The sequence below is a fragment of the Carlito syrichta genome, unplaced genomic scaffold, assembly GCF_000164805.1.
Source record: "Carlito syrichta isolate Samal-C Ts95f unplaced genomic scaffold, Tarsius_syrichta-2.0.1 Scaffold87115, whole genome shotgun sequence".
Classification (NCBI taxonomy): Eukaryota; Metazoa; Chordata; class Mammalia; order Primates; family Tarsiidae; genus Carlito; species Carlito syrichta.
In genome coordinates, this window is record NW_007031211.1 from 180,654 (window position 1) to 204,913 (window position 24,260).

At 40.7% G+C, this 24,260-nt stretch overlaps 2 protein-coding genes across 2 annotated transcripts in view; one reads left to right on the forward strand and one right to left on the reverse strand.

The window, feature by feature from the left end:
- Positions 1 to 24,260, reverse strand: part of MED12L (mediator complex subunit 12 like) — a gene marked incomplete at its 3' end in the record, with an annotated part of 335,349 nt that overhangs the window by 179,636 nt on the left and 131,453 nt on the right. The gene's annotated exons all lie outside the window — the stretch shown is intronic.
- Positions 1,848 to 23,209, forward strand: P2RY14 (purinergic receptor P2Y14). The gene is made up of 3 exons (XM_008057456.1): positions 1,848 to 2,084; positions 17,920 to 18,027; positions 22,110 to 23,209. Exon 3 carries the CDS (start codon positions 22,134 to 22,136, stop codon positions 23,148 to 23,150), a length of 1,017 nt encoding a protein of 338 aa, XP_008055647.1. The 5' UTR covers positions 1,848 to 2,084; positions 17,920 to 18,027; positions 22,110 to 22,133; the 3' UTR covers positions 23,151 to 23,209.

Sequence of the window (24,260 nt, forward strand, 5' to 3'; positions counted from 1 at the left end):
GAGTGAAACATCAAAAGCAGCCTTAATGATTCAATACACACTAGGATGGCTACAACCAAAAAAGAACAAACAAAAACAGAGTAACAAGTGTTAGCAAGGGCATGGAGAAACTGGAACCTTAATACTCTACTGGTGGAAATATAAGATTGGACGTGGGGAAAATGGCACTTTTGTGCACTACTGGTGGAAATATAAAATGGTGCAGCCTCTATAGAAAACAGTATAGCAACTTTTTTTAAAAAGTGAACACAGAATTATCATATGATCCAGAAATTTCACTTGTGGGCATATACCCCTAAGGAATTGAAAGTAGGGTTTTAAACAGATATGTGTACACCCATATTCGTATTTACAGGGGCCAAAAGATGGATACAGTCCGAGGGACTATGGACTATGGACAAATAATGTGGTTTACATACAATGGAATAGTATTTAGTCTTAAAAAGGAATGAAATTTTGACCCATGCAACAACATGGGTGAACCTTAGAGACATTATCCTCAGTGAAATAAGCCAGAAACAAAAGGGCAAATACTGTATGATTCTGCTTAAATGAGGTAGATGGGGTAGTCCGATTCATAGAAAAATGGTAGTTACCAGGAACTGGGATCAAGGGGAAATGAAACGGGGGATTATTATTCAATGGCAGAGAATTCCGCTGTGGAAGATGAAAAAGTTCTGAAGATGGATGGTGGTGATGGTTGCACAACAATGTGAATGTAATTAATGCCAGTGAACTGTACACGTTACGATGGTAACATTGGATGTGTATTTGACCACACTCAAAAAATAGCTGCCTTAAAAACATAAAATATCTTTCAAAATGTCCACTGGATTGAACAATGGCCAATGAGGAGGGCTTTGAGAGCTTTAAAGAAGCTTTAAGGGCAGAGTCAAGCTGGACTAGATTGAACAAGGACAGCAAACACTGGCCATTTCAACAAGTTTGGATAAGGAGGCATAGGTACAGTTTGGATGGCTGCTAATTAAGGAGATTAATGATTCAGGGAGAGTTTTAAGGGTTTTTCTTTTAGTTTGTTTGATAATAACAGGCATGATTGATCATAAGCATGCTTCTCTAAGACAGAGGAGAAGAAAGTCGTAAAACAGGTAAAGAGGATGAGACAGGCCCAAAACTGGATGAACTCCAAGTTGAGTGCAGGATACAGGGGTCCTTCCTCCTGACAGATGTATTGTAATTGTGTTAATGCAGAGTATAACTTCAGAGTAAAGGGCCCCAGGAATAAGTTGTTAAAGAAGGCAATATCCAAAAATTGGAATCAAGTAACAACCCAGGACCAAAAGACAGGGTTCTGAAACCAAAGAGTAACCTGAACAAAGATCAGCAATGCAAAAACAGCAATTCAAGGTTGGAAATGTGTCAGGATGGAAGCAACAGTTTGAGACAAGAGAAGTGAATCACCTGAGTCCTAGACGAGACAGCCTTGGGGTCCTTTCAATGTCTCTTCTCATTTGGTAGTTAGCTCACCCTGTACTGATCAAGACTTTTGGGTTAACACCTGCCTGCACAGCCTCCCCTGGTACTCCAGGTGGGAAATGTGCAGGTATGTTTGCCCGATATTTTTAGTTTTCCAACAAGCTTCAAGGAGTTAGTTTGAAGCCATGTGAATTAAAACTTGAAAATACTTCCCAATAAATACAGAAACTATTATTATAACAGCTTCACAGGAAAAGGTCACAACCAGGCATGGGAAAGATCTAGCCTCCCTGCTGGCTGGAGCTCTCGCTTGGTCTCTCTCTCCATAACCAGTTTTATACTATTTACTGTTTGGTCAGGCCTTGATAATTTGTAACCCTAAGTAAATTCAAATCAGATCCAACTCACACAAGTATGTAGGCGAGCTGAGCTCCAAAGAGTACTGAACATCTGTAGTACTTGACATTCACGCATTTGGCGAGATGTCAATATTTCAGAGCACTCTAAATGTTTTGGTGTGAGAGCTAATGCAGTGTTTGCATTGGTCAACATGAGCAGAAAGCAAAACCTATTTCCCTCAACATCAGCTGCTGTACTCGGTTGCTGATCCTACTTGCCTACAAAGACACTAAGAAACTGGAAAACTGGTAAGTAAGAAAATGCCATCCAATGCAGACTGCAGTTAGAGGGTATTTGTGATGCCAGTGGGAAATGACTTTTTGTGGTCTGGATTTCCTAACATTTTTTTTTAACTCATGAGTGGAGTAACAGTTTTTTGGGTGAAACTTGACTTTTCCAGTTTCAAAGAATAAACTGAAAGTCCACTTAACATTTCCCTGTTAATATCCTTTTTAAATTTGATAAAACATGATTTTCTTCCATTGGGCTTGTATGTTAGGCATTAGGAAACTTCTACTTTAAAAAATGTATAAATCTATCATAGAACTGAGTATGTGGATAGTGAGTTATTAAAAATGAGTATTTGATATGGTGAAGTAAGCCAGTACAACTGGGTTATGATGTATGCAATCTTCAGAGCAAAGGCAGTCCAATAACAAATTCAAACGCCAAAGAAAGAAAACAAAACACAGAAGGTTTGGTGTGAGAGCACAAAAGGTCACAACTTCACAAAACTGAAATATTTCATGCAAGGAAGCCGTGAAGTCTTCTGTAAAATACTGAATGCCTGGGTCACTGGTATGGATTTAATGGTGAGTCACAATTTTTTTTTCCAATGGAAAGAAATAGGAATTAAATGGGTCTCATAGTTCCATTTTAGTTTTTATTAATGTCTTGGGTTTTAATTTTCCTGTCCATGATTCTTAACTTCTGATTTATTCCTCTGAGACTGAACAAAACATTTAAATATCAAATGTTCATAGTGTCTTTAGTTTTACTTTGTGGATGACAAGGACAAGGAATAGAACTCACTAAATTTATTCTATTGCTGATTTTTTCAGAAATTGCATAGTAAAATCAAAAAATCTAGACTAATAGATCATTTTAAAAATTAATTCATGCTTAGAAATCCACTCTAGTTAACTTCTCAGTCAAAAAAAAAAAAAGTGAAGAGCCCCATCTCCTGAAAAAATTGTAAGAACACTGCAATAAGAGAGGGCAGAGATTTGGAGAATAGCTTATCAAACACAGCTCCCCCTGCCCTTGAAAAATTCTAAAAACCACTAAATGTAGCATTTTTTTTAAAAAGTGAGTCTTCTCAACAAATAACTCTTAAATGTAGAATATCTTACCTCGTAAGTCTTCTCTCTAATTCACTTTTATACCTAGCAACTTTCTTGCTAGCATTTCCCACTTAAAGGAAGCAATCTCAAGAGAAAAATGAATATATACAATACATACATCCACACATGTGTGGCCCACTTAATACATGTGTGGCCCACTTAACACAATTACAATGGCTAGACCAGCATTTGCAACTCCTCTTTTACAGGGGAAGATGCTTCATTGCCCTTAGTGTTTCTTCAACACAAAACATTTCACAGGCTGAGAGGGATCAATACCTGAAATTCAAGCCAGCCTGAGAAAGACAAGCCAGAGGAAAATTATGTTTTGAAAAATACTACAAAATCTAGACTTACCTGTGCTTTTTGTCACACTCTCTATGATAGTAATACAAATTTATTTTTAACCATTTGTGTGTAATTTTATTAATAATATTTAAATTTATTAGCATCAAACTTATGAAATTGCCATTTTAGGAGGTAAAAACAGTGAAATATTAGCAATTTTATGATTCAACCTAATAAAAAATAAAGAAGACAGTCTCATAAGGCAAACCTAGAAGTCAAGGTAAGAAGAAAACCACTATATTTTATGCAAATAGTGTATTAATGTATTTTACATAATTTTTCAGTGATAGCAAGATCTATGTCTTCTAATTAACCCTTCCAAGCACTGAACTTCTTTGGGTACAGTTCCCTGTTTTTAAAGCCTTTACACAGACACTCTCATCTCACTAGATGATTTTGGCAACCAGGTAACACTGGGAAAGGCCATCTGTTTCACTGATTAGAAAACCAAGGTCTAGAGAGGTTCAGTGATTCAAACAAGATAACGTTGCTAAAAGGCCAAGGATGACTTAAAGACAAAAAGTCATCTGGCTTCAAATTCACTGCCCTTTCACCTACCTCTCCTTATCTCTCATCTAAGGAAATGACTAGGTCCAATAAATTGTAATTTATATATAAATACAAGTGTGCAGAACTGATTGGCACCTTGACTGGCTGTTTACATAACACTGGCAATGATTGCATTAGTATAAAACAGTCAATATTATTGGGATTCACATTTTTACAGAGGCAATCTGACCTGGTGTAAAAAGGATGTGCTTTGCAGACAAATAACCGAATTTGATGCATTCTGCCATAACCTTGAGCTACATCTTTTATTACTGTTTTTTTTTTTTTCAAATTGGGTTCTTACTTTGTCACCCAGGCTGAAGTACAATGGCATGATTATGGCTCACCACAGCCTCAATCTCCTGAGCTCAGCCAATCCTTCCACCTCAGCTTCCCGAGTAGCTGGTACTACAAGTGTGTGCCATCACACCCGGCTAATTTTTATATTTTTGTAGAGACGAGATCTTCCTACATTGCCCAACTAGTCTCGAACTCTTGTGCTCAAGTGATTCTCCCACCTTGGCCTCCCAAAGTGCTGGGATTACAAGTGTGAGCCACCGTGCTCAGTCTTTTAGTTTTGTTTTTGTTTTTTTTTTTTTGAGTCGCCCAGGCTGGAGTGCAGTGGCACACTCATGGCCACCCCAGCGATGACCTGCTGGGCTCCGGCGATCCTTCCACCTCAGTCTTCCAAGTAGCCAGAACTACAAGCACATGCTACCATGCCCAGCGAATTTTTTATTTATTGTAGAGATCAAGTCTCGCCAAGTTGCCCAAGCTGGTCTCATACCCGTGGGCTCAGGCAATCCACTTGTCTCGGCCTCCCAAAGTGCTGGGATTACAGGCTGAGCCACTAAGCCTGGCCTAGTTTTGTTTTTTAACTTTTTCACCTCTTTGACCCTCTCCTGTCCTACCACCTATAAAACAGCCATAATAAAAACCAAAGAGCTGCTAAAAAACTAAATAGACATTCTAGTACCTGGAATAGCAGCTACTCAATAAAAATGGAATTCCTTTCCAATCCCTGCTAATAACTTATTAGGTTAGAGGTCGTAGTGACAAGAGCAAAACCATAAGGGAAACTGCTTGCATTATAATCTGTGATTCCAGGGGCCAAAAGAGAATTCACAAAAATAAGAGAAAATGAATACTTCTCCTAATTCACCTGCTGTCGCTCCCATAAAAATCTGAGCATCATGCCGGTACACAGACAGTGAGCATCTATCAACACATGGCCACTGAGTACCTATCATCATCAGTGACCAACACTTGAAACAATTAGGCCTCTCCTTCCTGTCCAGAACAATGGATAGCCTGGCATTCAGGATTGGGGCTGTGAGCCCCACGGGTGTTGACCATATACCAAAAAGGTTAGGAGAAAGACACAGGTTATTAACTGCTTGATTCACAGGTTTGGTGGATAACCAAACAAACAGCCATACATAAAAAATAAAAAAAGACGCAGGAAAATGAAATGAAAGATGCAAGGGGGGACATCCCCAAAAATAAACAAACCAGAAAACCCGAAATTTTTGGAGGGTGGGTCCCTTGTAGTACAGGCTTCACCAGATAAGTGTTGTTCTAGAGACCCATCAGCATCAGTGTACCAGCAAGCATTGTTGTGAAAGGCTGCATTCCACTTTGGTGAATTTTCTTTTTTTAGATTATTTCAATGCATTTGCCCATTTCACGATGGGTGATCTACAAACACACCTGCCCACACCACACTGAGTATTCAACAGTTTTTGACCAAAACAGCATGACCCTGGTGCCTTACCTCCCTATACACCCCTCCTCATCACCTTAAGCAACTTCTTTTTTGTTTTCCTGATTTAAAAAGTCTTCAGAGGGAAACGTTTTGCCAATGTGGATAAGGTGAAACAAAAAATAGCAGAAGCACTAAAAAGCATCAAAATTGATGAGTTCAAAAACCGTTAGGGTCATGTTTTGAGCAGTGGAAAAAGCATCTCGATAGGTGTTTTGCATCAGATGGAGAGTATTTGGAAGCTGACTGAAGTTTAAACATGTAAGAATAAATTCCAGAGTGTTTTTGGGTTCCCCCTAGTATGTTACCTACAGAAGTTACAATGACAGACTGGGAAGTTTTATATATGTTTTAGTTTAATTACTCTCCATAAAAGTCTGGAGTTCTTTTTTTGATATTAGCATACAGTTCAATACAATAGACATATGTTAAGGGCTGAAGTGTTAAAACAAGTAAACTAACCTCCTCCACCAAAAAAAAAATCTTATTGGAAAATACAGTTAAAATACATTTTAGACAGGAATTCTCAAATTTTCGGTCTTAGAATCTCTTTCTCTTAAAAATTACCAAGGACTCCAAAGAGCTTTTGTTTGTGTATGTCATATCTATCCATATTTACTATATTAAAAGTTAAGATTGTAAAAGCTCTACAAACTTTAAGTAACATCACATGTTAACACAAATAACATTTTTGTGAAAAATATTTTCAAAAAAAATTTTATGTAGGAAAGTGCCTTATTCTATATCTTTTCATATCTCTAACATCCGGCCTAGAGAAGCCAGTAGGATACTCATATTCACTTCCATGTTCAATCTGTTGCAAAATGTTGTTGTGGTTAAAGTATGTTCAAGAAAATCCAATCTCATGCAGATTAATAACAGCAAAGAAGCAAGCATACCAAAACTCAAAAGAGGTGGTTTCTTAAAGCATGATTGAAATATTGGATCTAGCTGGGCTCGGTGGCTCAGCCTGTAATCCCACGCTTTGGGAGGCTGAGGTGAGTGGATTGCCTGAGCCCGCAGGTTCGAGACCCACCTGGGCAACTTGGCAAGACCTCATCTCTACAATAAATCAAAAAAAACTAGCCAGGCGTGGTAGCGCGTGCCTGTAGTTCCAGCTATGTGGAAGGCTGAGGTGGAAGGATCACCAGAGCCCAGCAGGTCGAGGCTGCAGTGGCCAGGAGCAGCCACTGCACTCCAGTCTGGACGACAGAGTGAGACTCCAACTCAAAAATAAAAAAGAAAAGAAATATTGGATCTAAAAACATATCAATGAATATTTTATACTGTTACATTGAAATCATCTAGTCTATCTGTATCTTTGAATAGATCTTTTACTCATGCTTGATTTTATAACATCAAACATTGGTGGTTTGGAGAAAATGCATTCATGCAGAACTTTTGAGTATAGATACTTTTCATTACACAGTACCAAAAACTCATATTAACAAATATTGCCGCTAGTCTCAGTCTCAGTATTAGAAAGCTATGAAGTTCACAGTGGCAGACAAAAATTTTTCCAAAATTTTTCTTTTAGTTTGAAAGTTTGAATTTCATAGTCAACAAATGTCTCTCAGTTCATTCAGTTTTGAGAAATCGTCTGGTAAATACACAAATCTGAATTATTACAGTTTGTCATTTTATCAAGCAATAATGATGTTCCATAAAAAAGTGATCTTATTCAACTTGCAACTCAATCACACAAATCACTCTAGACAACCGTCACATACAGCAAAAACACTTTATATATAATTCCTATTTTGTCCCACAAAATATTAAAAAGACATATTTTGGAGTTGAGATTTAATAAAATGAATAATCTATGCTGCTTTATCAAGTAATCGGTAAAATTGGCTTTTCTTTTCATTTGTTTAATTCAGATTCAGTAAGGTGTAAAATGACTACAAACAGTTGGATGTGTTTGATTTCATGGCATGTGGATTGATTTCAAAGGGTGTCAGGAACTCCTAGGTTTTTGCAAAACATATTTTGAGAACCACTATTCTAGATTTTAGGATAGAAAGTTTTCTTAAGATACAAAAAGCGCTAATTAGTATTCATTGACACCAACAATATGATAGGCATTATTCTAGGTCCTCCTAATTCTGCAATGACAAGAGAAAAAAGCTCTGTCTTCAAAAAGCTTTCCTTTAAAAACAACTGTATGTAAGAATAGGCAGAGGGGAGAGGAAATAAGTGGAAAAATAAACATTCTTTTAAACCATACAGATATGAAGAAAATAAACATGGCGAGAGACTAGAGAACGCTACATAGGGGTGTGGCTATGTGAGATGCTGTGACCATGGAAGGCATCCCTGAGAAGGTGACATTTTAGCAGAGACCAGCATGATGCAGTCACACCAAGATGCCAGAAACAATCAGTCACAGGCAGAGACAAGGGCTCCAAGTACCTCTGCCCCAGTGAGTTGGTTTTAGATCTTGTTCATGATGTGTGCAGTCTTTTAGGACTTAAAAAAAAAAATCTTCTACTCAGCATTGATTGTTCAAGGTATTTCAACCCCACCACAGTAACAATATAAAAACAAATTTGCCTGAATATTCCTGTTACTCCCATGTACTACTTGGCAAAATGCAGTTGGTCACCCTTGTAGGAAGCAGTTGATCACCCTTGTAGGAAACTATCTATGCCCCCCACCAGTTTACAAAAGTCTAGAAACCTTTCATGATTTATTGGGACCAAAAAAAAAAAAAAACACATGCCTGCTCAGAGTTCTGTCCGACAGAAGAGCTCATGTGGGTAGCTAGGAAGTTAAGCTTTTGCTTTGTATTTTGAATATTTGTCCCATTGGACCAAAAGAACTAAGTAGCTCAATAATCTATACCTACAAAAATACTAGGTTACTTGCCAAAGGCACCAAATATCTGCTCTCTTCACAGCCTCTACCTCACACACACAAACACACCTGCACTTTTTCCATAAACTAACTATTTCAGCAACACTCAAGAGACAGAAAGTTGGCTGGCCCTTTGCTGCTGCAGGCTGGATAGACTCATATTATGGGTCAAAAAGTCACACGGCTGAGGAGAGGCTTCTGCTACGCACCAGGAGAGCAATGGTGGCCCCTGGCTGAGAAACTTGGGAGCAAGTGAGAGTCCAAGTTACATGGACTTCACACCTACCAGGCCTCTGCCAGCCATCTATAGGGGAATAGCACACAACTAGGTAAGAACACACAGGTTAGAAGCTATAGTCATTGAGGGACTAGAAGGGTTGGATCCCAATCTTAGGTGCTCTGGTTGCAAATTTGAGAACTTGCTCAATCCTGCACCTGCTTTCTTTCTGTGTAAAATAAACATGTTTTAGGTCACTCATCAACAATTTATACAGCACCTACTAGAAACCATTTGCTAAGTTAGGTGAAAATATAAAGCATTCTCCCCATACAGTAGAACAGACAAGCTAGAAAAAAACAAGTATTTTCAGTAGGATGCGGTATTCTCTATTAGTTTAGGCTGTAAATGAACAATGACCTGAATTCAAATCTCAGTTCTATAACATAATAGTTGCAATACCTTGAACAATCAAATGCTGAATAGATTTTTTTTTTTAGTCCTAAATGACTACATACAGCATAAACAATTTTTACAAAGAAATGCATGTAAATATGGATTAAGGTCATTTGTTTTAAAAGGGAGAAAATAAAAAATACACAATTCGGGACAGGGTTACCTCAAGGCAGAGCAAAGCAGACAGCCCAGGGAGGTGTAGGAATGATGTGGAAGCGTGACAGGGCTCTCGCTCTCAAGTTGGTGCTATGTTTTTTTTGTTGTGCTTTAACTTATACTACCTAAAGTCTTTCCAGAGTGTCGAATATTACATTAGAGGGGAAAAAAAGCCTTTTTCTTTCTTTCTTTCTTTTTTTTTTTTAGTTAGAGTCTCATCACCCAGGCTGGAGTGCAGTAGCATGATCATGGCTCACCGCTTCTACCTTGTGGGCTCAGGTGATCCTTTTGACTCAACCTCCCAAGTACCTGGGAGTACAGACACATGCCACCATGCCCGGCTAATTATTTTATTTTTGGTAGGGACGAGGTGTTGCTATGTTGCCTATGCTGATCTCAAACTTCTGGGCTCAAGCAATCCTCCCACCTTGAAATCCCAAAGTGCTAGGTTTTCAGTTGTGAGCAACCATGGCTGGGCTAAAAGAAAACTATTTTTAAGATGAATTTGAATGGTCTGTGACTGGGGCAAGGTAAAGATCCCATTGAATGGCAGTTATTGCTACAGAAGGTGAGATTAAAGGAGAGATGGCAATGCACAGTGCAGCTCAAGGTGAGGCTGGCATGAGAGGACTTCCTGGGAGGTGAGGAAGTCTGCCTCCTCAACATCCAGAACTGCAAGGGACCCAGATCTGTGGAAACTGGGTTCTCAGCAGGAGGGGATGGAAATGAGGCAGCTCTGATGCCAGAACCCCCAGATTCAGTTCTCTGAGAGTACAGAGACTATATCAGGTTTTTTGTTTTGAGGAGTTTTGGTTTTTTGTTTTTTTGAATTGGAGTCTCACTCTGTCACCCAGGCTGGAGTGCAGTGCCATGCTCATAGCCACCACAGCCTCGACCTACTCTGCTCAAATTCTTCTACCACAATCTTCCAAGTAGCTGGAACTACAGGCGTGCACCACCACATCCAGCTAATATGTCGGTGTTTTTTATTGCTTTACTGCAAACGTCAACCACACTGCCTGGTAATAGGTGTCAAAAGAATATACGATGGACAAAAGAAAAACAAGTCATGGTTTTAAACAATGTTTTAAATAAAGATTACTTTGGCTTAGAAGAGTAGGTGAAAAGAGAAAAGAAGATTGTCAAGAATAGAACAAGACAGATCAAATTTAAGAAGGATGGAGGAGCACAAGCAGGAGACTAAGAAGGAAGGTACAAACAATAGCAGAGGCATCCAGGAGAGTGTCATCAGGCACTTGTTATGTATCAGGCACTGAGCTCAAGAACCTCCTCTCAAATCCAAAACACATGTAGGTATACAAGTAGGTGTGCACAGAGGCATGCAAATTAATATATGCCAGCAAAAGACTGCACAAATACACGTTTATATACACAAACATCTACTTTGTGTTGTCACAGTAAAAGATTTTATAAATAAGTTTCAGGCAATCATGACCTTTCCCTCCTAAATACTTTAACATGCATCTCCGAATATTCCTCTGCTTAACCACACCATTAATATTCCTAGGAAGAGTAACTGATTCAGTAACGTCATCTAACCTAGAATCTGTATTCAGATTTACACAACTATCCCAATAATTTCTATAGCTACTCCCTCTAATGAACACTCATAACTAATTCAGAAAATTATTTCTCTTCAGCCTCTTTTGATATAGGACTGCCCCCTTCCACCCCATCTTGTGTGTTTTTCATGACATTCTTTTTATTTTTTGAGTCGGAGTCTTACTCTGTCTCCCAAGCTGGAGTGCAATGGCACGCTCACAGTCACTGCAGCCTTGACCTGCTGGGCTCAGGAGATCCTTCCACCTCAGCCTTCCAAGTAGCTGCAACTATAGTCATGTCACCACACCCAGCTAATTTTTTTATTTATTGTAGAGACAAGGTCTCATCAAGTTGACCAGGCTGGTCTCAAACTCCTGGGCTCAGGCAATCCTCTCGCCTCAGTCTCCCCAAGTGAGCTACCACGCCCAGCATAACATTATTCTTTTTAAAGAGCTTGGGCTGGTTGCTTTAGAATGTTCCACATTCTGAATTTGTCTGATTATTCATTCGTAATTTCTGACACAGTACTGCATAGGTATGTTGCATATATCTAATTGCATCGTATCAGGAGGCACGCACTGTCAGGTTATCCCATTTTTGCTAAGTTTGATCATTCAGTGACTACCAGATTTCCCTGCTGACAAGGAGGTACAATTTTTCTCTTGAGTATTCTAAATGACGGGGGAGTCTGTTTTCAGACTAGAAGATCCTATTCTCCCATAACCCTTCACCCAGTGGCTTTTGACAGCCATTAAAGACTGCTGCCTAAACCAGCTGTCACACCGAGGTAGCAAAAGTGTGATATCCTAATTCTTCTACCATTTCCCTCTACCTTTGCTAGCTGGTGTTCTTGGGTAAAGAAAAGCTTCCCCATTTCCAGGCTTCCTTTTTTAAAACTGCATTTTAAATATCACTCTAAACTTCTAAATTTGACTTGGTTTTCAACATATTTTCATTTATAGCTGTCATTCTTGTCAATGTCCAAATTGCCCCAGATCTAGAAGATCTTCAAGTCACCTTCTGTGTTCTATTTTAGCATTTCCCCATTGGTCTAAGCACTTCCTTGCTTTCTACCCACAAGATATCTCAACTCACCTTATACTTTTTCTACATGTGAAGAAATCAGTCATTTCTTCAAGCAGCCCTGGTTCCTTTTAATGGATAGTGATTCTTAGAAACAAGATGAGGTCACTGATACTGGGAAATCACTATTTCGCCATTGGTGGGGGTGGGGGGGTGGGGAGAGGTTCTACTTTTCCATTTAAAAACTGCTTGAGCAAGTTCACAGCTACTGGGGCGTCACGACTTCTGGACCGACAGATTTTTGGCTTTGTTTTTATTAAGATCTTTGAGCAGGTTTATAGTTTGAAGGGAAGTAGCCTGTAGACAAGATAAAGATTAGCGTTTGGCAAAAGAAAAAAAGGTAGTGGGTATAAGCTACATTAAAAATAATAATAATAAACATGGAGTAAAACAGATGGTCCCAACATGTTTCACACCGTCCAAGGATGCCATGCACATATAAGTGTAGTTTATGTTACAAGTAGCAAGGAGTGCCTGTTATTATACAAAATAAAATAAAATCACGCCTATAATCTCGGCACTTTGGGAGGCTGAGGCAAGTGGATTGCCTGAGCCCGCGGGTTCGAGACCAGCCTGGGCAACTTGCCAAGACATCATCTCTACAGTACATCAAAAAATGAGCCAGGTATGTACTTCCAGCTACCTGAAATGCCAAGACGGAAGGATCCCCTGAGGCAAGCAGGTCGAGGCTGCAGTGGCCGCAAGCATATTACTGCCCTTCAGCCTGAGCAACAGAGTGAGACTCTGACTCAAAAGAAATAATAATAATTATTATTACAGATATTGTATCTAAGGCAAATAATGAAATGGCATCTAATAGTTCCCCTGGAGTATATGTATAGCAAGACATAAGACTACTTTCTTACAGTGTTCTTTTTTTTTTTGAGTTGGAGTCTCACTCTGTCACCTAGACTGGAGTGCAGTGGCCGGGACAGCCTCGACCTGCTGGGCTCCGGCGATCCTTTCACCTCAGCCTTCCAAGTAGCTGGAACTACAGGAGCATGCTATCATGCGTGGCTAATTTTTGACTTATTGTAGAGATGAGGTCTCACCAAGTTTCCCAGGCGGGTCTTGAACCCGTGGGCTCAGGCAATCCACTCACCTCAGCCTCCCAAAGTGCTAGGATTACAGGCTGAGCCCCCAAGCCCAGCTTCTTACAGTGTTCTTGACTGACTCCTGTTGAAATCATGGAAAAGGTGAACTATAAAAAATGGAATGGTTTAAGGAGGACACATGTATTCAATCAACATCAGATCCCAACCTGTGGGTTAAAGACTTTCCTAAAGTAAAGGTCTCTGACTTCAAATGTACGTTGAACTCCATCTTCAGGCTATATAAAAATGCATCTTTCACATTTACATCCTACATTTGAAATGAATATTGTTGTTCCGTTGTCACATGCTCTGTTTGAGAAAATACAAATCCATTTAAGAACTGTTCAGTTTGGCCAGGCTCGGTGTCTCAGCCTATAATCCCAGCACTTTGGAAGGCCGAGGCAAGTGGACTGCCTGAGCCCGCAGGTTCAAGACCTACCTGGGCAACTTGGTGAGACCTTGTCTCTACAATTAAAAAAAAAAAGAAAAATCAGCTGGGCATGGTAGTGCTGGAGCCCAGCAGGTTGACGATGGGGTGGCCATGAGTAGCGTGCCACTGCCCTCCAGCCTAGGTGACAGAGTGAAACTCCAACTAAAAAAAAAAAAAGAACTGGTCAATTCAAGGTCTTGGGAGGCCAAGGTGGGAGACTGCTTGAGCCCAGGAGTTCAAGACCAGCCTGGACAACACAGCGAGAAAAAGAAAAAAAAAATCGTTCAATTCATAAGTTGTTATCGTTACAATATATTTTATTCAAAGATCATGGAACACGCACCAGGGATCAATACACAAGACAGGGAGAAAGGTCACAACACCATGGTTTAATAAGTGCATGGGAATCACTCTGCGTCATCTTTCCACTCCCACTTCAAGTCCTGGATATTTATATTCTTTCCATTTGGCTCCATAAGCCTGAATCTTGAACAAACATACAGGTGGTTGCTATTTAGCTAAGTGGTTAAAGCTGTCGCCTTCACAGAAATGGAAATCTGTTCCCCATCTCCACAGCAAAGGGATGGATATCCACTAATGGATAAAAGCCCCATGATCTGGAGATGTGAGCACTGCTTGCCTGAGAAAGGCAAACACCATTTCAGTGAGGCAAAAAGAGGTCAAAGATTCATTTCCTTGCCTGGCCCCAGGGAATAGGGCCCTGTATTCCAAAACAATGCTGCAGAACAAGTTGGAAAAAATTCAGGAATCCAGACGGCTCAACCTAGTTCCAGACAGAGACAAGAATGGCTTCCCAAAACTCTGAAGGCAGGAGTTAGGCAGAGCTTTATGCCACCTTAATCAAAGATGAGGCTTGCGTGGATAACGGGTAGGAGCTAGAACACCTGGCCTTCACGCATACCCCTGTTGCAACCGCTGCTTCCTCTGGCTACCAGTGAGGGGCAATCAGAAACAAAGGCCCCCACCCCCAATTTGTCCCCTGCGCAAGTACTGCTGGACCACACAACGGAGGATGCTCAGAGCACTCTGCACTGTGTCTATTGTGTCTCCTGCAGCCCTGCATTTCCGTGCAGAAGAACTTTACCTGAGGAAAAGCAGAGCAGCAGGGGAAACCATGCAGGAGCCTATGCGTGCGCGCGCGGGGGGGGGGGGGGGGGGGTGGGTGCATGTGTGTTACTGGGAGCCTGAGAGTCCCAGAGGTATTTGCTTATTCTGTTGTCAGCTGAGTCACTTTCTGTTCCCCCAATGTTTCCACTGACTGACACCTGGCAGGCACCAGATATTTGATTCTTACAAGAACAGGAATCCTATGAGGGAGCTACTATACTCCCTCAATTTAGAAATGTAAAAACAGATACTCAGAGGCACTTGGTAACTATCCCAATATCACAGCTGCTGAGAAGGCAAGAAACAGCAGCCAGCAGAGCCCTCCTCAGGCCAGGGGCTCAGGGGATCCATGTATGGCATTCAAACCACATGCAGCAGATCTGGGTCCCTCCCCACAGCAGAGTCTCCATCATGTGTAGGTCGATGTAGTTTGTTTTCATCACCATTTGTGAATGGTCTGATTCTATATGTCTCCTTGAATATCAGGGTAGGAGAAAGCTGAGTCAAAATCAAAGCCAGAAACACACTCATGTTAGACACTTTTAGAGATGTGGCAATTAAAACGGAGGTTCTCTATTCTGTAGAGAATAGAGAAGTTATCTGGAAGATAACTGAAGAACTTACAGGCATCCATACCTTACAGAACCTTAAAATTCAGATCAAAAAATGACATACACATTCTCAAACGATGCACATGTACCCACATAACTTTCCAGAAAACAAATATGGTTGGTGCCTAAAGACGCAACTCCAGCAAAATGTTGAAGGGCCAGGGTCCATGCTCATCATGCTCACACTCACATAGAAGACGCTGCCCCCACGTTCTCTCAGGAGGAGGGGAGCCCTGGCTTGGAGCTGAAATGTATCTTGGCCATGTGTTAACTGCACTTTGGTGAATTGCTTAACCATTTTAAGTGTCGGTTTCCTCATTTGTAAAATGGTGGTAATAGTAACTCATTGGCAAGGGTCTATCATGTAATCCAAGAACACAGGCAATCCATGGCCCCCCACTGTGCTAATATCTCATGTGTCTCCATGTTCCTATAACTTTCTCTGCCCAAAACACACCCCCTCCCTGTTGCCTGGCTAAAGTCAACTCATTTGTAAATTTTCATTATCACATACTCCAGGGAAAGTTACCCTGATACCACCACTCCTGAAGCTAGACAAGTACTCACTCTGTTCCTATTGCTTCCTCCTTCAATTATGGCCCTTGTTTGCACCTGTTCAGTCTCCCACTAGACTGGAAATTTCCTGAGAGTTCCCCAGTGTATTTCCCTAGTGCCTGGCAAGCACATTCTGATGGCTTTAGTGAGCGAATTAACAAAAGGTCTTGGCAAAGGAAGAAGTGACAGGGATCTACAATATACAGGAGCCAAGGGCTACAGTATACCTTAGAAAGAAATGATTTCAACAAGAGGAAATCAATAATATCTAATGCTGCAGGAAAGTCAGGAAATAGGACATGAGAAAAAGATAACAGACTCAAAACTTATGTCCCTGATGGCTTCTGAGAAATGTGGTGAGTGTTTAACATTAAGTGTTCTGGGTGATGAAGAAAGATAAGGGGAGAGTTTGGGGGGAGCTCCTTCTTCTGAGTGAAGTGAAATTCCCCCTGGCTGAGCCTAGAGCTACTGCAAAATGTGGCAAGTGTCCAACATTAAACATTCTCAGAGATGACAAAAGATAAGTGGTAGGGATGGTGGGGGGAGAGGTGGTGTCCTACTTCTGGGTGAAGGAACAAGTGAGATTCATAAGGATGGGAATATTATGATGAAATCTGTAATGAATAAACTCAGGGACAGACCCTAGATGTCAGGTCTACATAGAATATAAGCTTTTCCTGTCTAAAGTCCCAACTACAGCAAAGGAAAACACACCTTTCACCCTCATTGCCATTTACTAAATATCCCCTGTATACAAGGTCTGAAAAAAAAATACTAAAAGAGTGGTCCTTGGACCAGCTGCATATCACGGACTCTCTGTTCTCATTTTAGCACGATCCCCAAGTGACATGTATGTGCATTAAAATTTGAGAGGCACTGTTTTAAAGAATTCAGAAAGGTAAACCTAGACCAAAGCAGAATCAAATCCAATCACCATTCTGCTAACTTATCCCCTTCCTAGCAGACAACATAGCTTTTAGGTGTTATCTGTGTAAAGTCCACACATTAGTCTCATTAGGCCAGGGGTAATCAACAGAGAGCAATTGTGTCCCCCAGAGGACATTTGGCAATGTCCACAAACATGTTTGATTGTTACAGCTGGGTAGAGAGAGAGAAGTATGCCACTGGTGTCCAGTAGGTAAAATTCAGGAATGTTGCTGAACATCCCACAATGTAGAGGACAGCCCCCAACAACAAATATCTGGCTCAAAATGTCAATAGGACAAAGGCTTTTTTTTTTTTTAATGTATTAGACCTGCGATTTCCTTTCTAAAATGATAACTTGTTGGCTGGACATGGTGGCTCACTCCTATAATCCCAGTACTTTGGGAGGCTGAGGTGAGAGGATTGCCTGAGCCCACGGGTTCAAGACCACCTGGCCAACTTGGCGAGACCTCATCTTCACAATAAATCAAAAAATTTCGGGTGTGATGGCATGTGCCTGTGGTTCCAGCTACTTGAAAGGCTGAGGCGGAAAGATCACCTGAGCCCAGCAAGTCCAGGCCATGGTGGCCGTGAGCATGCCACTGCACTCCAGCCTGGGCAACAGAGTGAGACTCCAACTCAAAAAAAAAGATAACTTGTTAAATTCAGGAACTTAAGGAAGTGGCTTGAGCATGCATATTCACAGAGAAAAAAAGGTATAAACTAATAACCAAAAACACTCTCAAAGTGGTATCAACTAATAACCAAAAACACTCTCAAATGCCCAACACTCTCAAAGAATTTAAGTTTCTCACAGAAGTTTACAACCAAATCAATAATCATCAATATTGACAGCAAAGAGAAAGTACAGTGATACAACAACAAATGCATATGTTGAAATGTTTCACAATTATACAAGCTGAATCTAAAACATACAGACATATTTCTCTAATAAAAACAGTCTGGCGCTCATTTAACATAAGTATTTGTTTTTCTCCTGTAATACAGGATTCTTAGTGAAGAAACACCGTGGCTACTTCAAGATGACAAGCACTCACTGGACAAAATTACTTCATTGAAAGGAGACCTCATACTACACCCAAAAAATTATAAAAGGTAATTGGAAAAAAAAAAATTTCTCAAGTATTATCAAGAGCTTTGCTAATGTCATCAAAATGCGATGAAAGAATAATTTCTCTTCAGAGAAAGAATTATTGCATACAATTAAGATGGTGGAAGGTAGTCTATACGCAACAGAAAAATGGGTCACAATGTGTAATTCCACAGAAGATGAGTAATGGATTCAGAGCAGACTAAGTAAGTTTTTATTAAGATAAATGTATTTCTGGAGTGAGCATTGCTTTGCATGGCCCTGTATCAATTAAATTCTGGCTAAAGAGAGAACCCTTAGGTTGTATGTAATACTTGACAACTTGAAAACACTTAATGTGGTGCAATCCTAAAACCTTATGTTGCACTGAGGGACAAGGACACTCACTATCTAGGGTGAGATTGAAAATTTGGCTTTGGCATTCTAGCTGTGCAAAAACAAAAACAAAAAACAATCTACATGATGCTCCTATTATACTTCAATAGTTGTCTTTCGGCCTTATCAATCTCATTTGGCCGTGTTCTTTTTTTTTTTTTTTTTTTTTTTTTTTTTGAGTTGGGAGTCTCACTCCATTGCCCAGGCTAGAGTGCAGTGGCATGCTCACGGCCACCCCAACGTCGACACACTGGGCTCAGGCTATCCTTCTGCCTTAGCCTTCCAAGTAGCCGGAACTATAGGCATGCATTTCCACACCTAGCTAATTTTTTTTTTTAAACTTATTGTAGAGATGAGGTCTCACCAAGTTCCCCATGCTGTTCTCGAACCCGTGGGCTCAGACAATCCATTCACCTTGGCCTCCCAAAGTGCTGAGATTACATGCTTAAGTCACTGCACCCAGCCTGGCCTTATGTTACCAAAGACGTCAAAGTGATGGTAGATATAGGTTCAAACACTTCATTCTTATTTATCTGGATTTGTGAAACAAGGAAGACTTAAAGGTTTACACTGTTAAGTATTTTTTTAAAAAGTCTAACCACATATATAAATCTTTTTTAAATGCAATCTCTAGAATTTAAAGAGCACTGTTAATATTTTTAAAGCCTGAAGGTTAACATAATGACCACTTTCACTTGAGAAATCCAAGAATAATATCAGAAGTAACTATCACAAAGCAGGACTCCACAAACAGGACACCTATATAAACTGGTTTGCCAGAATGCCCAACTCTCCATGTTTTTCAGTTAAATCATCCAGGAGTCCTTTTCTTCTTTTCTTATATTCTCTATTGCCTATCCCTCATCCATAATAGACTGGCATAAATTGTGAATCAACTGAGTTAGAAGCTGGGGCAGAAAGAGAGGGTTGTTGGGCCATACCAAGATATTATTTTCTTTCTGATTCATTTGGTTCTTATGTGTGTACATCACTGTATATAATCAACATCCAGATATGGCTATTTCCTCTATCTGTGAAATGATTTGAAGTGTCCTTAGGTCCCTGTATCAGGACATCAAATCAGGTCTACACTAAAGATAAGGCAGAAAGACTGAACGGATATTACAAGGTCAAAAATGATACATCTTTTTTACAATCTTGTCTTGTTTTTCATCCAGTACATGCTCACGCCATTCAGTCTCAAGATACAACTGGCCTCACCGGCCTTAAGAGAGCTTCTTTTCCATCATCTCTCAATCTATGAGTGATCTGAACTGCCCTGTAGAAAAGGATGTCATGCTCTAAGACACCTGAACCCTCAGGACAAAGGCTCTTACTATCAACACCACTATTTTGTTGTTTTTTTTTTAAGGCAATATTTAAGAGCTCAAAATATACCACCAGCAGTGTCTTGGAACTCAGTGTTCGAAGTAGAGGAGGCAGGAATCAGCCCAAGAAGGGATCTGAACGTTTAAGAATTAGGACTTTATCCTGAGGGGAAAGACAGATACTAAAGCGTTTTAAGAAGAATGCCAGTATTACTCATATATGCGATGTGCAGTAAACATTTGCTCTGATGCATCAAATAACCTTTTGAATTAATTCTGATCTTCCCTTTGCCTTAAATCAATACTTCTGACATCAGTGAAGAATATACAGGATTCTAAACAATAGAAGGTTCAATGTCTAATACAGCACTGTCTAATAAAAACATAATATAACTGCATATAATAAAATTTTCTAATAGCCATAGTCTTAAAAAGTGACATTGAGAGTAATAACATTTTATTTAATGGGGTATCCCTAACATATTATTTCAACATGCCATCAATATCTAAAATACAAAGGTATTTTAAGTTTTCTTCATGCGAAGCCTGCAAAGTCTAGTGTGCATTTTATACGTATAGAACATCTCAACCTGGATTGGTCACAATTTAAGTGCTCATATGGCTAGGGGTTACCATACTGGACAGTGCAGCTCTTGAATGTACTTTGGGAAACATTTCCCAGAATTTTTATATCATTTTTCTATCATTTATGTTTGTTTACCAATGTATAAAAACAATTCAAATCCATTTTTTTTCCAGTAAGAAAACATACACTTGGTTGTATGATTATAGACTTGGTGGCTCAGCCTATAATCCCAGCGCTTTGGGAGGCCGAGGCAAGTGGATTGCCTGAGTCCACAGGTTCAAGACCCCCCCGGCCCCTTGGCGAGACCTCATCTTTACAATAAAAATCAAAAAAAATTAGCTGGGCATGGTAGCACACGCCTGTATTTCCGGCTACTTGGAAGGCTGAGGCAGAAGGATGGCCAAAGCCCAGCAGATCGAGGCTGCAGTGGCCGGGGGTGTGCCACTGCATTCCAGTCTGTGCCACAGAGTGAGACTCCAACTCAGACACATGCGCGCACACACACACACACACACACACACACACACAGCCTCAATTTTGAAAAGGTACCCATGATCCCATACCAAAAAATACCAGTTATATATGCTTGAAAGACAGTGTCTTACAACCATAATATATGTAGGGTATGTTTTTTTAAGGTCTGCCTCAGTAACTCTTTAAAATAATATGTAAACATTTAAGGCCATTTTTATAAATAAAAAGTTCTCTTTTAGGAAAAAAAAAGTCACATTTCCAACACAGGTAAAAACACAATACATTAAACATGAAGTTAAAATGAAACAGATAGATTCTTCTTTTACAGTTATTACTTTTTAAGACTGCATTTAAATACGACTATTTCCTAGAATTCTGGAGTTTTAGGGAAATGCTAGTCTCCATATTACCTTAAAGTTCTCAGACTATTCTGCTTCACCAATTTCTTTTTACCGTCATCTCTCTGCTTCCTTTTCATTGCAAAAGAAAAGGGTCAGGGGAGGGAAAGGGGAAAGAAAGGAAGGAAGGGAAAGAGGGAGGGAGGGAGGGAGGGAGGGAGGGACAGAGGAAGGCGTGCCAAATTTGCATAACTTAACATAAAGGAAAAAGTTAGTTTCAAGAACTTGGTGGGTTCAGTAAGGTGCAGTGGCTCAGGCCTGTAATTCCAGCCTTTGGGAGGTCGAGGTGGGAGGACTGCTAGAGCCCAGGAGTTCGAGACCCTCCATCTCTACAAAAAAATCAAAACATTATCCTGGTGTGGTGGCATGCTTGTTGTCCCATCCACTCATAAGGCTGAGGCAGGAGGATCACCTGAGGCGAGAAGGTTGATGTTGTGGTGAGCCATGTTGGCACCACAGCACTCCAGCCTGGGGAACAAAGGGAGACCCCCAGCCAGGCTCGGCAGCTCAGCCTGTAATCCCGCACCTTGGGAGGCTGAGGTGAGTGGATTGTCTGAGCCCACGGGTTTGAGACCTGCCTGGGCAACTTGGTGAGACCTCATCTCTACAATAAATCAAAAAATTAGCTGGGCGTGGTAGCGCACTCCTGTAGTTCCAGCTACTTGGAAGGCTGAGGCGGAAGGATCGCCGGAGCCCAGCAGATCGAGGCTGCGGTAGCCGGGAGCGGCCACTTCACTCCAGTCTGGGTGACAGAGTGAGACTCCCAACTCAAAAAAAAAAAAAAAAGTGAGGACCCCCTCCCCGCCCACTCAAAAAAAAGAACTTGGTGGATTTGACTATATTCATTGCCCTTTCTTTACTGCTCAGCAAATGACTTCGAGGCTGTAAAACTGCCCTTGGAGTGACTGGTTCACATCTCTTTTCAGGCCTTGGCCTTGAGAAGTTACAAGATGATCAACTCAACGGGGACACAGCCTCCAGACGGGCCCTGCTCCCGGAACACCCTGATCACTAAGCAGATTATCCCTGTGCTGTACTTCCTGGTCTTCATCGCGGGAATCCTACTCAATGGAGTGTCGGGGTGGATATTCTTCTACGTGCCCAGCTCCAAGAGCTTCATCGTCTATCTCAAGAACATCGTTGTTGCCGACTTTCTGATGAGCCTGACCTTTCCCTTCAAGATCCTCGGCGACTCGGGCCTCGGGCCCTGGCAGCTGAACGTGTTTGTGTGCAGGGTCTCGGCCGTGCTCTTCTACGTCAACATGTACGTCAGCATCGTGTTCTTCGGGCTCATCAGCTTTGACAGGTATTACAAAATCGTGAAGCCCCTCTTGACTTCTCTCATCCAGTCGGTGAATTACAGCAAATTCCTGTCGGTGACGGTGTGGGCGCTCATGCTCCTGCTCGCGGTTCCCAACATCATTCTGACCAACCAGAGCGTCAGGGAGGAGGCGCACATTAAATGCATGGACCTGAAGAACGAGCTGGGCCGCAAGTGGCACAAAGCATCGAACTACTTCTTCGTGGGCATCTTCTGGGTTGTGTTTCTTCTGTTGATCGTTTTCTATACTGCTATCACCAGGAAAATCTTTAAGTCCCACCTGAGGTCCAGAAAGAATTCCACTTCGGTCAGAAAGAAATCTAGCCGCAACATCTTCAGCATCGTGTTTGTGTTTGTCGTCTGTTTTGTGCCTTACCACATAGCCAGGATCCCCTACACACAGAGTCAGACGGAAGCGCACTACAGCTGCCAGTCAAAGGAAATCTTGCTCTACGTGAAAGAATTCACTCTGCTTCTGTCTGCTGCAAATGTCTGCCTGGACCCCATTATTTATTTCTTTCTCTGCCAGCCATTTAGGGAAATCTTATGTAAGAAACTGCACATCCCATTAAAAGCTCAGAATGACTTAGACACTTCCAAGACTAAAAGAGGAAATACAACGCTCGAAAGCACAGATACTCTGTGAATACCTACCCTCTTTCACATAAAGGCCATGTATGCATGTCGTCATCTTTAATTACATAAGAAGAATTTTAAAAAGCGTGCCTGAGGGTAGCGCAGTGGCTCATGACTGTAATCCCAGCACTTTGGGAGGGGGAGACAGGAGGATGGCTTGGGGCTAGGAATTTGAGACCAGCCTAGGCAACATAGGGAAACCTCGTCTCTACAAAAAATTAAAATTAAAAAATGAGCTGGACGTGGTGGCATGTGCGTGTAGCCCAGCTACTGGGGGAGGCTGAGGCAGGAGGACTGCTTGAGCTTCCAGGGGGTCAAGACTGAGATGAGTCGTACTCACGCTTCTGCACTACAGCCTGGGTGACAGAGTGAGACCCCACACACACACTCAAAAAAAGAACAGAAAAAAGAAATATGTCCATGATCGTAAGTATTATCTCCAGCATTATTATCCAGTTTTGCTACAGTAATAGAATTCAAACCTCCAATTTTCCATATTTTTTGTAACACCAAAGAAAAAAGTACTCATCAGTAGGTTTCTTCCTTAATACTTGTTTTTCCCTTGTTAATTAATTTTTTTAATGTATATATTTATTCAATCATATTCCACCAAAGAAAGTAGGTTTAAGTTTATAATCACTAGTCTGGTCACTTAATGTATAACTTTAAATAGTAAATAAAGAACACAAGAAATTATCAAAGACAAGTCACACAGCTGTCTTCCTTCTCTAAACACAAGAATCAAGTTTAGTGTGTCATATTTTTAAACAGGGTTCTTAAAGACCAACTTAAAAGCTGGTACCGTTTGAGGAAGGGCAAGAGGCCTGTTTGTAGGGACCAGTTTCTTTTGATTTGAAGTATGATAAGCAGACACTGAGAAAATTTCTTAAGAAACCCCTAGCTGATTTATGTTATGACACTGCAAAGGGAAACAGATATAAATTATGTACTTGGCAAAAAAAAAAAAAAAATCCTGATAGCATTTTGAGGAAAATAGATACATGAAAAATATATTTTATACAAAGACTTATTAAGCCATTTAATGAGCCTAGGGTTCTGGTGATGGAATATCTTTAAGCGGTCTCTACTCTGAGAAACTAGATATTGGCGCATGTCACCA